The following is an 11,564-nucleotide window of genomic DNA, read 5'->3' as shown; positions in this document are numbered from 1 at the left end:
CAGACACCCAGACTGGGATCCCAGCACCGAGGAGAGGGTGGAAAACGAGCCCCGGGAGACTCCTGTGTCTCCCTCCCTCCTACAAAAGGAGTGGCTAAGCCATTTGAAATCTCAACCTGCGGTGGTCCTACGACCTCCTTCTCCATGTCCACCACATCATCCTCACTCTGGGAGGCTTCACCCACCACTCCTTCGCTACTGGAGGTAAGACCTGCTCCTCTCCATCCTTCTCCCACCTGCCAGTTCTCACCCAAACCTTGAGGAACGCAACCCCTGAAATCCCTCCCACCCCATCTCCGCTGAACCGAGCACCGATCCGTACACACATTATCCCACCACACTCTGTCTTGCTGTGAGAGAACCCGGGACTCCCCCAGGCTGTCAGCCGTGCCCTCCTGTCCCTCTGCACAGGTGACCAAGTCAGCTCTCAGGAGCCTCCATCACCAGCGTGACTTCAGGAGGTCACCACATCATAGGTGGCACCCATCTGTGTGCTGTCCTGGCAGGGAGACAGGCCCCAGCATGGAACATCTGTGGCAAGAACAAGACTTTTCCTCTTGCCATGGATTGCTGGGCCACGGGAGAGGAGAGGTCTCCAAACCCAGGAGCAACAAGCTGCTCCATCATGCAAGTCTCAGCTGGTGAAGAACCTCACGAAGCGAACCCCAAAGGCAGTTTGCTCCTTGCCCTTGTTTCTGTGGAGAGGGGGAACCGGCAGGTCTGGGTTTCTGCGGAGCCCTGAGGGGGTGCAGTCATGGGGAGCGCATTCCCCTTCTCCTCGTGCCCACACACGCTGTCCTGCACAATACATCGCTCTTTCTCCTCCTGGGCGCTCCCGCCCACCCAGCGACCTGCTGCGCCCTACCCCCTTCCAGCTCCCCACCCCCTTCCAGCATCCCAGCCCTTTCCCGACTCCAGCCATGCCTGGCTGATCAGAACTCCCCACTTCGAGCGGAGATTCCCATTTTCCCGCAGCCTCTGGTGTCAAGGCGTTTCCTCGAGCTGGGGGACACAGGGTGGCACAGCAGCCTGGCCCTGCCTGAGGACAAATCCTGGCCTTTGTGGGGTGAATCAGGGTGAGGAGGGGCCTCTGTTGCTGCCAAGCTGCTCCCTCCTGGCTCTGCAGCTGGGTTATCCCAGATAATGCTGTTTCTCTTCCTAATTCCCCCAACCAGGGATCGCCTGCTCCCGGTCTCTCCATCCTGCTTCCACCACCTCAGCCTCAGCGTCCCTCCAGGTGCTCAGTCCTTGTCCCACTGCAGGAGCCTGCTGGCACTTTAATGGCCAGGCCATGAGCCCTGTCCCACACAGCACCTCGCAGGTGACCCAGAAGCGACACCCTGGCTCCTCTCTGCCCCAAAAGCAGCCAGCATTTGAGGCATGAACCCACACGACGGAGCTCCCCCTTCCGAGCAGGCTGGCCGTGTCCATCCTGGCCTGTGGGGACAGCACCCACACGGGCTAAAGCCCCACGCCAAGACGTGGCTGCGGGCTGGATGCTCGTGGCATGTCCACAGTCTGGGCTCTGCATCCTCTGTCCCCCTTGACCCCATCCCAGCTCCTGTCCCTGCCTGTGTGACCCCACCAGCCAAGGCAGTGGGGTCTGAGACCCAGGACAATCCTGCTGGAGCTCTGGGATAGGCAGCGGCTGCTTTCCGCTGCCTGCCTGCCGCATCCAGCACCACCATTCCCTGCCCTTCCTTCCCGGGCCACCCCCTTGGAGCACCCCTGAATCCTGGAAGTGCCTGGAAACCCTGACATTTTAAGCTTCCACGTCAAAAGGTGGCTTGGGAGGGAGGGGACTGAGTGACCGAGGAGAGGCTGGTGGGGCAGTACTGTCACTTGTCACCCTGTCCCTCGGCTGGCTCCGGTCCCAGCAAAATTCCACGTTACCTCTTGTCCGCTCTTTTCCCGCACCTCTTCTGCAGCCAGCGGAGCAAACGTCACCCCACAAACAATGTGAACACGTCCTTTTGGGGGATCAGCCACCCCGGCCCCGCTGTTTGCCCACGTGGCAGCTAAACGGGCTGGACTGCCCCGGTCCAGGCTCCTCTTGGGATCTTCGCTTCGATGCTCAGCCCAGAAACTGCCGTCGTGTCTGCAGAGCTGCTCCATCCCATCGTGCCAAACGTGAATGCTGAGCCCTATTTCAGCTCTTCAAACATGCCCAGCAGCTAATGGCCTTAAACCACAGCCTGGTTTTGCTCTCTGAGCACAAAGAGCATCTAAAAATATCCCTCTCCGATGCTTCCCTTGCTCTGCTCCAAGACCCGTGAAGATGCCCGGAGCACCGACCGGCTTCCAGAAAGACAGCTCAGCCAGCAAAGTGATCCCAGCTGGAAGCAGGGATGTGTTTCTCCTCTCCTCACCCCGTTCCCCCAGCTGGGAACGTGCTCCCTGGGCAGCTCCATGTCCCCAGCCGGGCGTTATCTGGTGGCAGCAGCTGGTGGAGCAGGGACTGAACAATCGTCACAGGGGAGCACCCACGCCGAGACGTCAGCGCTCCGTGAGTTCCCGGTACAGCCGTGCCGCTCAGCACGTGGAAACCTCGGTTATCTCCCGTGGTGGGCGCTGGGCTCGGTGCCAGGTGACATTTCTGAGTGTCCCCAGCCACAGCTGTGCCCTGCAGGGTCACGGCGAGAAGGTCCCGGGTCTCCTCTGAAGGTGTCCCTGCCCCTGGCCAGGGGTTGGAATGAAACGATCTCTTCCAACCTAAACCACCCCACGATCCCTGCTCCATTCCCTAAAGGGAAACCCACACAAGGAGCGGTGTGGAGGGAGCGGTGTCCCCACAGGAGGGGACAGAGACAGCCAGGAGTATCATTTAATAACCCCACCATTTAATCACACCTTGACACGTTGTCTCTTGCGCCTGCAGCCGGCGCAGCCCCCACAATTCCCTGCCATCCCTCTGTGCCCCATCCCATACAGGCGGGAAGCCCCCCTTGCTGCTTCCAAGGGGTTTCCATCCCACACCTTTATTGCCTGGCATCCGCTGGGAAGCCGAGGAGCATCCCAGTGCCCGTCTGCCCTGGCCCCCATCCTCAGCCAGCTCTTGGGGGTCCTGCCCCTCTCCGAGCCCCCGGTGGGTTGAGCAGCCTGTGTCCAGCACAGCTTCCTTCACCCCAAGCTCCTGTCTGCGGGAAGCCATCAAGCAGGAGACTGGCAGGACCGAGCGTCGATTTTGGCTTCGTTTTCCGAGCCTTTGGGCAAGTTTCCCTGCTCTGTCCGTCCTTCCTTCTTTCCAGCCCACAGGGAGCAGATCTTTGCTGCCGTTCCCAGTCAGCACTGCTCATAGCATGGTCCCATCCCCATCACTCCCCAGCTCCAGCCGAGGTCCAGGTTTCCCCCCACTCCGCTGCCTCCTCACACCCGAAAATTTTCCACCTGGCTTTTGTCCTCCCCCTGCCTGGTGGTACCTCCAACGGGTTCTTTCCAAAGGTCTGGAGGACCTGCACCCTCCCAGGGTGGTCCTGGACAGGTGGCAGCTGGTGGTGGCAGATCCCCATCCCTCAGGGATTGGAGGCGGCTCCCCAGAATGGGATGAGTCCCATCAAGGTGTGGGTGTCCCATGGAAACCCCACTGCCCCTGTGCAGCTGGGGGTAACGGGGGGAGGCTGGGAGTGACTGGGAGACAAGTGGGAGTAACTGGTGAGTAACTGGGGGTGACTGGGAGCCAGCTGTGGGCCTAGAGAAGAGAATCCAGTGGCCAGCTGGGGTCAGCTGGGAGTAACTGGAGCAGCTGGGAGTGACTGGGAGCAGGAGAGGAGGAGTGAGGGGTGACTGGTGGCAGCTGAGGGAGCGGATGTAGAGTTATGGGAGAGAATCCAGCAGGCATCTGGAAGTAACTGGGAATGACTGGGAGGCAGCTGTAGGCCCACAGAAGAGAATCCAGTGGACAACTGGGAGCACCTGGCAGTAACTGGGGGCAGCTGGGGGATAACTGGGAGTAGGTGAGGGACAGCGAGGGGTAACGGGGGGAGCTGAGGATGACTGAGGAGAAGACATAGGGTTACGGAAAAGAGTCCAGCCTGCAACTGGGAAGAAGTGGGTGCAGCTGGGAGCAGGTACAGGGCAAGCAGGTGAGACCGTGGTGGTGCAACTCAGTGTGACTGCAGGTAACTGTGGGCAGCTGGGGGCCGGTGTGGGGGCACCAGGGAGCACCTGGGCGAGCCTGGGGGCAGCTGTGGAGCGCTGGTGGCAACTGGGACCAGCCTGGAGGAACTGGGGGGTGTCGGGGGGGGGCACTGGGAGCGCGGGGCGATGGCCACGCCCCCTGCCCGGCCGCAGGCGGGGGTCGCGGAGTGATGACGTAAGCGGGAGCGCGGCGCGCGGCGCGGGCTGTCCGCCATGGCGAAGACCGTGGCCTATTTCTACGACCCGGACGTGGGGAATTTCCACTACGGTGCGAGCTGGGCCGGGCACGGTCGGGGCGGCACCGGGGCTGCGCGGCGGAGCGGCCGCGATGGGGCTGGGGGCGGCTCGGCGCGGGGGTGTGGCTCAGCCCGTCCTCCCGTGTCCCCGTCCCAGCCATTCTCCCCCTTCCCCTCTCCCTCCCTGTTCCCCCGTCTCGTCCTCTCCCCGTCCCTCCTCGCCCCCGGCCTCGGTCAGACCTGCTCGGGAGCGCGGTGCCGGGCGGCGGCAGCGGCCGTTGCTCCCGGCCGCAGCCCCGTTAATCCCCGCGCGGTTGCGGTTCCGTTCCAGGCGCGGGGCCCCCCATGAAGCCGCATCGCCTGGCGCTCACACACAGCCTGGTGCTGCACTACGGCCTCTACAAGAAGATGATCGTAAGCCACGCGTGTGCGGGGGCCGCAGCCCCACGCGGGCCGGGGGCGGGGGACAGGAGGGCTCCGCAGTGAGCTGAGGGCTCAGCCGGTGGGACCCGATGCAGAGCTGAGCCCCGCAGACCGCGCGGGGCTGCTTGGAAGGGCTCCCTTGTTGGTTGATGGTGTCCTGGTCACATCTGTGGGGCTGTGACAGTGCCCGTGGGGCATCTCTGTGTCTGCAGCACCTGCTGGGAGGGACCGGGGGCCTCTGCGAATGGGGGTGCTCAGCTGGAGAGGAGAAGGCTCCAGGGAGAGCTCAGAGCCCCTTGCAGGGCCTAAAGGGGCTCCAGGAGAGCTGGAGAGGGACTGGGGACAAGGCATGGAGGGCCAGGACACAGGGAATGGCTTCCCAGTGCCAGAGGGCAGGGCTGGATGGGATATTGGGCAGGAATTGTTCCCTGGGAGGGTGGGCAGGCCCTGGCACAGGGTGCCCAGAGCAGCTGGGGCTGCCCCTGCATCCCTGGCAGTGCCCAAGGCCAGGCTGGACATTGGGGCTTGGAGCAGCCTGGGACAGTGGGAGGTGTCCCTGCCCATGGCAGGGGTGGCACTGGATGGGATTTAAGATCTTTTCCATCCCAAACCATTCCATGATTCTGTGATTCCTTGTCCCTCTGCACACCAGGCACTTCCTCTGTTGCCCCTGAGCCCAAAGGGGCTCACACTGGGAGTTGCACTGGGCTGTGGGCTCTGGGAGTGGCTGTCGGGCTCAGCCCTGGGCTGCTGCTGCAGCTGTGGCGGCTTCCAGGGAACTGGTGAGCTCAGGGCTCTTTAGAGGCCGTAGAGATGCAGTTTATGAAAAGAATTTTAGATGTTTAGACTTGAGAAAAGTTGTCCTAATTAATAAAATTCCCGAATAAAATCACATCCCAGGCAGTGACTGTGGGGAGATGCAGCACTGGGGGATCTTTGCAGAATTTCTCTTCCAGATTTTTACTGCCAAGGGTGTGGATTTCCACAAACAGCTTCCCTGGAGTTGGGCTTTTCCTTGCAGGGACAACCAAACCACCGTGTTCTGACCTCACACTTTCAAAAGGCCAATCCCTGCCTGAAGGAGGCAGTGGGCAGAGCTCCACATCTTCAGGCTCGAAATGCTTTTCCTGGGGTTTGCATTTTCCACAAGATGCCACTGGGAAGCTGAGAACCTCAGAGAGAACTTCATGCCAAGCAGGCAGGGACTGGCAAAGTTAGGAGCAAATCAAAGCAGGGATTTGGGGCAGTTGGGACTATAACAAGTCCTGCTGCCTTTGTGCTGTGGTTGTGTTGTTTCTGCCTCCTTGAAATGAAAGGCTGTGATCCTGTCAGGCTGGGCTTGCCTCTTCCCACCTTTCCCAGCTCAGGAACGTGGCTGGGATTGCTGGCAAAGGTGGAAGGAGCCAGGTTTCTCCTGCCAGCAGCCAAGTGAAGATTTCAGTCTTCTTTTTCCCTGCCTTTCTGTTTGATTCCCACATCCCTGTTATGAGAGCCTCTGGCTGTCCAGTGAGAGCCATTTCTTGTCTCTTTGCCATCAGCTTTGGTCTGGTTTGGTTTAGGGGACCATTGGGATTCCTGGGGGATCCAGAGCCCTCCTGGGAGCAGCTCCTGCTTCCCCCTCAGCAGCTGCTCTAAGGAGTTGCCTCCTTCCCCTCTTTGAGTTGTCAGAAACCCCACATTCCACAAATCCACGTGGGAAACACCAGGAGAGGAGGAGATGGGCTTGTGTGGGGATCTTGTGGCTCTGAAAATGAGCGGGTTTCCTGCTCAGCCCAGAAAACAGGAACGTGGTGCAGCTGTCCTGAGGAATTTCCCTTTGGAGAACGGCTTTGTGCATCTTCCTGTTAATGTTCATGTTCCACTTTTTTTTTTATAAAGGGGTTGTTGCTTTAAATGAGAGAAATTGGGAATCACAACAACAAAAAAAAAATCTCTTCTCAGTTGAATTTCCTCTCCCAGGTGCGTGGTGTTAGTTTTTAACTCCCCCTCTACTGAGGTATGTGCCCTAAGAGCCAAACTGGCAAACCTGAGTGTCACAAGATCCTGAATTGGAGTCCATCCACCTCCCTGACCATTTCCCCCCATTTTCCTTTCCAAAGGAAACAAAACTTGCACAACTCTTCCATCTGCCTGGCAGCTTTCTCCAAACAGTTTCGGCAAATCTGACAGAGGGACCAGAACCACCCCTAGATCAAGGTCTTAAAATTGTGGCAAGCTGGTGACTGAGGAGGGAATGATCCCCCCGGTGAAGGAAAAGCTGTGGTTTGGATTTGGCTGGCTTTTTTGCTGCCCAAGGAGTGGGGGAGGAAGGCTTGGGAGACCTTGTGGCAAGAGCTGCAGTCAGGAGAGGCAGGAGATGGGTTTATGAAGGGGAACAATGAAAGGAGAGCAGGTTTTGTGGGGCAGCTGTTGAATTGAAATGAATTCAAATGCCGCTGTTTGCACGTTTTTGGTGTACCTCGTGCAGGTCGCTTGTCAGTGAGCTCAATGAGCTTTCTTACAGCCCAAGGCAGTGGAGTTGGGCTGGGGAATAACTCCTGCTTTTGTCCCTGCAAGGTGTTCAAGCCGTACCAGGCGTCCCAGCACGACATGTGCCGGTTCCACTCCGAGGATTACATCGACTTCCTGCAGAGGGTGAGCCCCAACAACATGCAGGGCTTCACCAAGAGCCTCAATGCCTTCAACGTGGGCGACGACTGGTGAGTGCCCCCCTGCCCTCAGGAGCTGCTCCTGTGCCAGCTGCTCTTTTGGAACATCCCATTCCTCCCTTGTTTCTGACCACAGTGAGGAGCGTGTCCCTCCTCAGGGTGTGGAGCCTCCGTGATTCCTTTCCCTTCTCTGTCGATGTTGCTCCTCTCTAGAGCTCAGTTTGGCCTTGTTGGGTTGCACACTCTGGCTCTGCTGGTTGTGGAAGAGGTTCCAGTTCTTTTGGAATGTGCCAGCTGTCTTTGTTAAGAATTTGAGTGTTGCATCCAGCTCTGGGGGCCAAAGAACATCAACCTGGTGGAGCAAGTCCAGAGGAGGCTCCAGGATGATCCGAGGGATGGAGCAGCTCTGCTGGGAGGGAAGGCTGGGAGAGCTGGCATTGTTCAGCTGGAGGGGAGAAGGGGTGACCTAATTGTGGCCTTCCAGTGCCTGAATGAACTGACAAGAGAGCTGGAGAGGGACTGGGGACAAGGGATGCAGTGCCAGGACACAGGGAATGGCTTCCCAGTGCCAGAGGGCAGGGCTGGATGGGAGATTGGGCAGGAATTCCTCCCTGTGAGGGTGGGCAGGCCCTGGCACAGGGTGCCCAGAGCAGCTGGGGCTGCCCCTGGATCTCTGGCAGTGCCCAAGGCCAGGCTGGGATAGGGGAAGGTGTCCCTGCCCATGGCAGGGAGTGGAACAGGATGAACTTTTAAGTTCCTTTCTAATCCGAACCCTTCTGGATTCCATGATCCTCCAGCCAGAGGGGAACTGTCACAGTCCTCCCCTCTCCCAAGGCAGTGTCTCATCCACTGTGGGCTGCACAGACTCCCATGTGCTTTGAGAACAGTGAAACCTTTTCAAGACTGGTTTGGAAGCTTTGGGAATCATCAAATTCCCTGTGTTTCCCACTGTGTTTGCAGCCAGCTCATTCCCCTGCCAGGCCTCAGTGAGTTCCAAGGGTCAGAGTGATCCTGATCCCAAATTAACCCTTTCACATAGAACTGAGTTTTCTTCTTGCTGGGCAGTTTGATTCCTGGCTGTGCTCTGGAGAAAAGGGGAGGAACGACACGTTTTGGGTTTGAACAAGATGTTCTGGGTTTCAGTGTGGTTTCTTTTCCAGCCCAGTGTTTCCAGGCCTCTTTGAATTCTGCTCTCGTTACACTGGGGCCTCCCTGCAGGGAGCAACACAGCTGAACAACAAGGTAAGGGGGTGAGGGGCTGATCTTGTGGAGCACAGCCAGAGCTTTGGAGGAGGAGGAAAAGCCAGAAGGGTGTTTGTGGACCCCAGGCTGGGCAGGTGGAAGCAGGGAGGAGGGTACAGAGTTGTTGTCACCATATTGTCACCTTAAACTCACTTCTCTTTCCTCTCTTAGATCTGTGACATTGCCATAAACTGGGCAGGGGGCCTCCATCATGCTAAAAAGTTTGAGGTAATGAGGCAGATCTGTGTATTCCCGTGTCTTTGGGGCCTGGGCTCTGTGTTGATCCCATCCTAAAGCTGTTGGGGTTTCTCTCTCTTCCAGGCTTCGGGCTTTTGTTATGTCAATGACATCGTTATCGGCATCCTGGAGCTGCTCAAGTAAGGACAGGGGCAGGGGCTGAGCTCTCCTGGCTGCTTTGTGCTTTCCCTTTGCTTTCTCTCTGTTTCCCTGCCTCATTTGCCTTTCTGGAATCCAGGAAGCCCAAAAACTTCATTTTTGTCCTGGTCTCATCTTTAAGACCCAAGAAAGGGTTTGAGCACTGCAATGTCTGACTGCGGTTTTGGTGCATGGAGCTTGAGGGGTACAGAAGAGTTCTTCAATCCCATTCCTCATCCATCTGTAAAACATTCATGTCAGGGGCTCCTGAGTCTCAGCCTTTTTGCCACAGGGAGCCTTTTGTTTTGGGTCACTGGAGACACAAAAATGACTCAAATCTTTCTGGAGTTGCTTGAGTGGCTTCAGAACAGGGCTTGGGCTGCACGTGGATGATCAAAAGACGCTTGGTCTCGGCAGAAAAGAGTCATTTCATTTTCTAAAATGAAAAAGAAGTTCAGAATGAGAGGAAAAGTTACAGAAATACCTTCAGTTTCTTGAATTGATCTGAGATTTTGGTTTTTGGTAAATTTTTTTTTGTACTTCAAAGTGCCCTCCTTGTCACTGAACCTCAGATGAGTCATCACAGAAGTAGAAAGGATTTGGAGTTGATTGAACAATAGTTACATGACTGCTGGCAAGTTCTCTTGCTCTCAAAGTCAGATTTCTGGGATGTACTGGGATTTCTTGTTCCTCTTCCCTCTCTTTGTGGAGCCTCAGGATTTCCCTGGCTACCCCTGCACTCCCATTTTCTAATCCCATCCACCAGAGGCCTCCAATACAGCTCAGTCACCCCTCCTGGGATATTATTTATGTCCCTGTTCTTTTGGTCTCTGTTTCCCAGGAGCCATTTCTGCAGCAGATGACCGCATTCAGAGTTTGTTTCTGTCTCTGACTGCTTCTCCAGTCAATTTAGGAATTTTTGGTGCTCCCCAGCTGGGACACAGCGCGCCAGCACCGTGGCATGTGGAGGGAATGAGTGTTCCCACCTCCTGCATGGCAGCTTGCCTTTCATTTCCTGATGTGATTAAAATCACTGGAGCTCTTAAAGATTAACTAGGAGCACGTTGGAAACCAGAGTCTGCACCTTTTGAACACCCAGCTGGTTAAACAGGTCCTTTTGCAAGACATTTCTGGCCCCATCTAAAATCCTTTTTGTTCTAATATCCATTTCCCACCAGCTCAGAAGAAAATGTTTTAAATGCCGGTTTCCAAGCCTGTCAGAACAGGTGTTTTAAAGTGTTTGAGTGTGTACAAATGCCTGGTACCCAAACTTTGATATTCCACAGGTATCACCCCCGTGTGCTGTACATCGACATCGATATCCATCACGGGGATGGGGTGCAGGAGGCTTTCTACCTGACAGACCGTGTCATGACAGTGTCATTCCACAAATATGGCAACTATTTCTTTCCTGGCACAGGTAGGTGTTGGACTTCCTAGCAGGAACCTGCTTCCGAACCCTTTGGAAGCTCTGCTGGAGTAGAAAAGTGTAAAATTTCCCAAAATTCGAGCTGTAGGGGGAAACGCTGGGAGAAAGCGATTAGAGAGGAATAGAACTGTGGGTGCTTGTAAGAAAGGAGTCCTGAGCAGGTGGAAAGACTCAGCCCAGGCTGGATCTTGCCTTCCCAGAGCTCTGAAGTCTCAGGGCTGTTGTGACTGTGCTGTTTTGCAGGTGACATGTACGAGGTTGGCGCGGAGAGCGGCCGGTACTATTGTCTCAACGTGCCACTACGAGATGGCATCGACGACCAAAGTAGGTGTTCCCCACCCTTTCCCCTGGCCCCAGGGCTTTCCTGGTGCTTCTGCTCCAGAGCTGTGACAAATCCACCTCTCTCTCTCCAAAGGTTATAAGCACCTCTTCCAGCCAGTCATTAACCAGGTGGTAGATTACTATCAGCCCACCTGCATAGTGCTGCAGGTAAGGAAGCAAAGCTGGGCACACATCCACGCCTTTCAGAGGCTGCAGAGGGCTGTCCCTGTGTTACCTTCAGTCCCTGGGGCAGGGGGCTTGGTGTGGGTCTGGAAAGCAATGCTGAAATTCCCTTGTTTTTCTGTTCCCCAGTGCGGTGCTGATTCTCTGGGTTGCGACCGGTTGGGATGTTTTAACCTCAGTATAAGAGGCCATGGGTAAGTACAGCAGGGCTGGGCACAGGAAAACCTCCTGAGGGGCTCTGAGGAGTCTCTGCTGTGAGGTTGGAGCTTTGGCTTTGGCCTGCCAGCAGTTTTTGGGGGTTTTTTAACATTTCTGTGGCCGGAGGGGGTCTGAGAATGAAGCTTTGGACAAAGGTGGGTGGTGGAGGAGGAGGAGGAGGCCATGGAGATGTTTCAAGGGCTAGAGCCAGGCTGGGAGAGCTGGGGGGGTTCACCTGGATGAGAGAAGGCTCCAGGGAGACCTCAGAGCCTAGAGGGGCTCCAGGAGAGCTGGAGAGGGACTTGGGACAAGGCATGGAGGGACAGGACACAGGGAATGGCTTCCCAGTGCCAGAGGGCAGGGCTGGATGGG

At 56.7% G+C, this 11,564-nt stretch overlaps 2 protein-coding genes across 2 annotated transcripts in view; one reads left to right on the top strand and one right to left on the bottom strand.

Annotated features, from left to right (window-relative positions):
* RELL2 (RELT like 2) overlaps positions 1 to 2,484 on the bottom strand; it is a 12,587-nt gene extending 10,103 nt beyond the window's left edge. The window contains exon 1 of the mRNA XM_017733400.1: positions 1,894 to 2,484. Within this exon, the coding sequence (XP_017588889.1) occupies positions 1,894 to 2,115 (222 nt within the window). The 5' untranslated portion in view covers positions 2,116 to 2,484. The remainder of the gene's footprint in view (positions 1 to 1,893) is intronic.
* Positions 2,485 to 4,299: 1,815 nt separating this feature from the next.
* HDAC3 (histone deacetylase 3) overlaps positions 4,300 to 11,564 on the top strand; it is a 10,314-nt gene continuing 3,049 nt past the window's right edge. The window contains exons 1-10 of the mRNA XM_008632975.2: positions 4,300 to 4,405; positions 4,705 to 4,787; positions 7,353 to 7,495; positions 8,605 to 8,686; positions 8,858 to 8,914; positions 9,008 to 9,063; positions 10,348 to 10,481; positions 10,734 to 10,814; positions 10,906 to 10,979; positions 11,124 to 11,188. Of these exons, the coding sequence (XP_008631197.1) occupies positions 4,351 to 4,405; positions 4,705 to 4,787; positions 7,353 to 7,495; positions 8,605 to 8,686; positions 8,858 to 8,914; positions 9,008 to 9,063; positions 10,348 to 10,481; positions 10,734 to 10,814; positions 10,906 to 10,979; positions 11,124 to 11,188 (830 nt within the window). The 5' untranslated portion in view covers positions 4,300 to 4,350. The remainder of the gene's footprint in view (positions 4,406 to 4,704; positions 4,788 to 7,352; positions 7,496 to 8,604; positions 8,687 to 8,857; positions 8,915 to 9,007; positions 9,064 to 10,347; positions 10,482 to 10,733; positions 10,815 to 10,905; positions 10,980 to 11,123; positions 11,189 to 11,564) is intronic.

The sequence above is a fragment of the Corvus brachyrhynchos genome, unplaced genomic scaffold (genome assembly GCF_000691975.1).
Source record: "Corvus brachyrhynchos isolate BGI_N302 unplaced genomic scaffold, ASM69197v1 scaffold545, whole genome shotgun sequence".
Taxonomy (NCBI): domain Eukaryota; kingdom Metazoa; phylum Chordata; class Aves; order Passeriformes; family Corvidae; genus Corvus; species Corvus brachyrhynchos.
The sequence above is the reverse complement of the archived record's forward strand: the minus strand, read 5'-3'. Positions and strand labels throughout refer to the sequence as shown.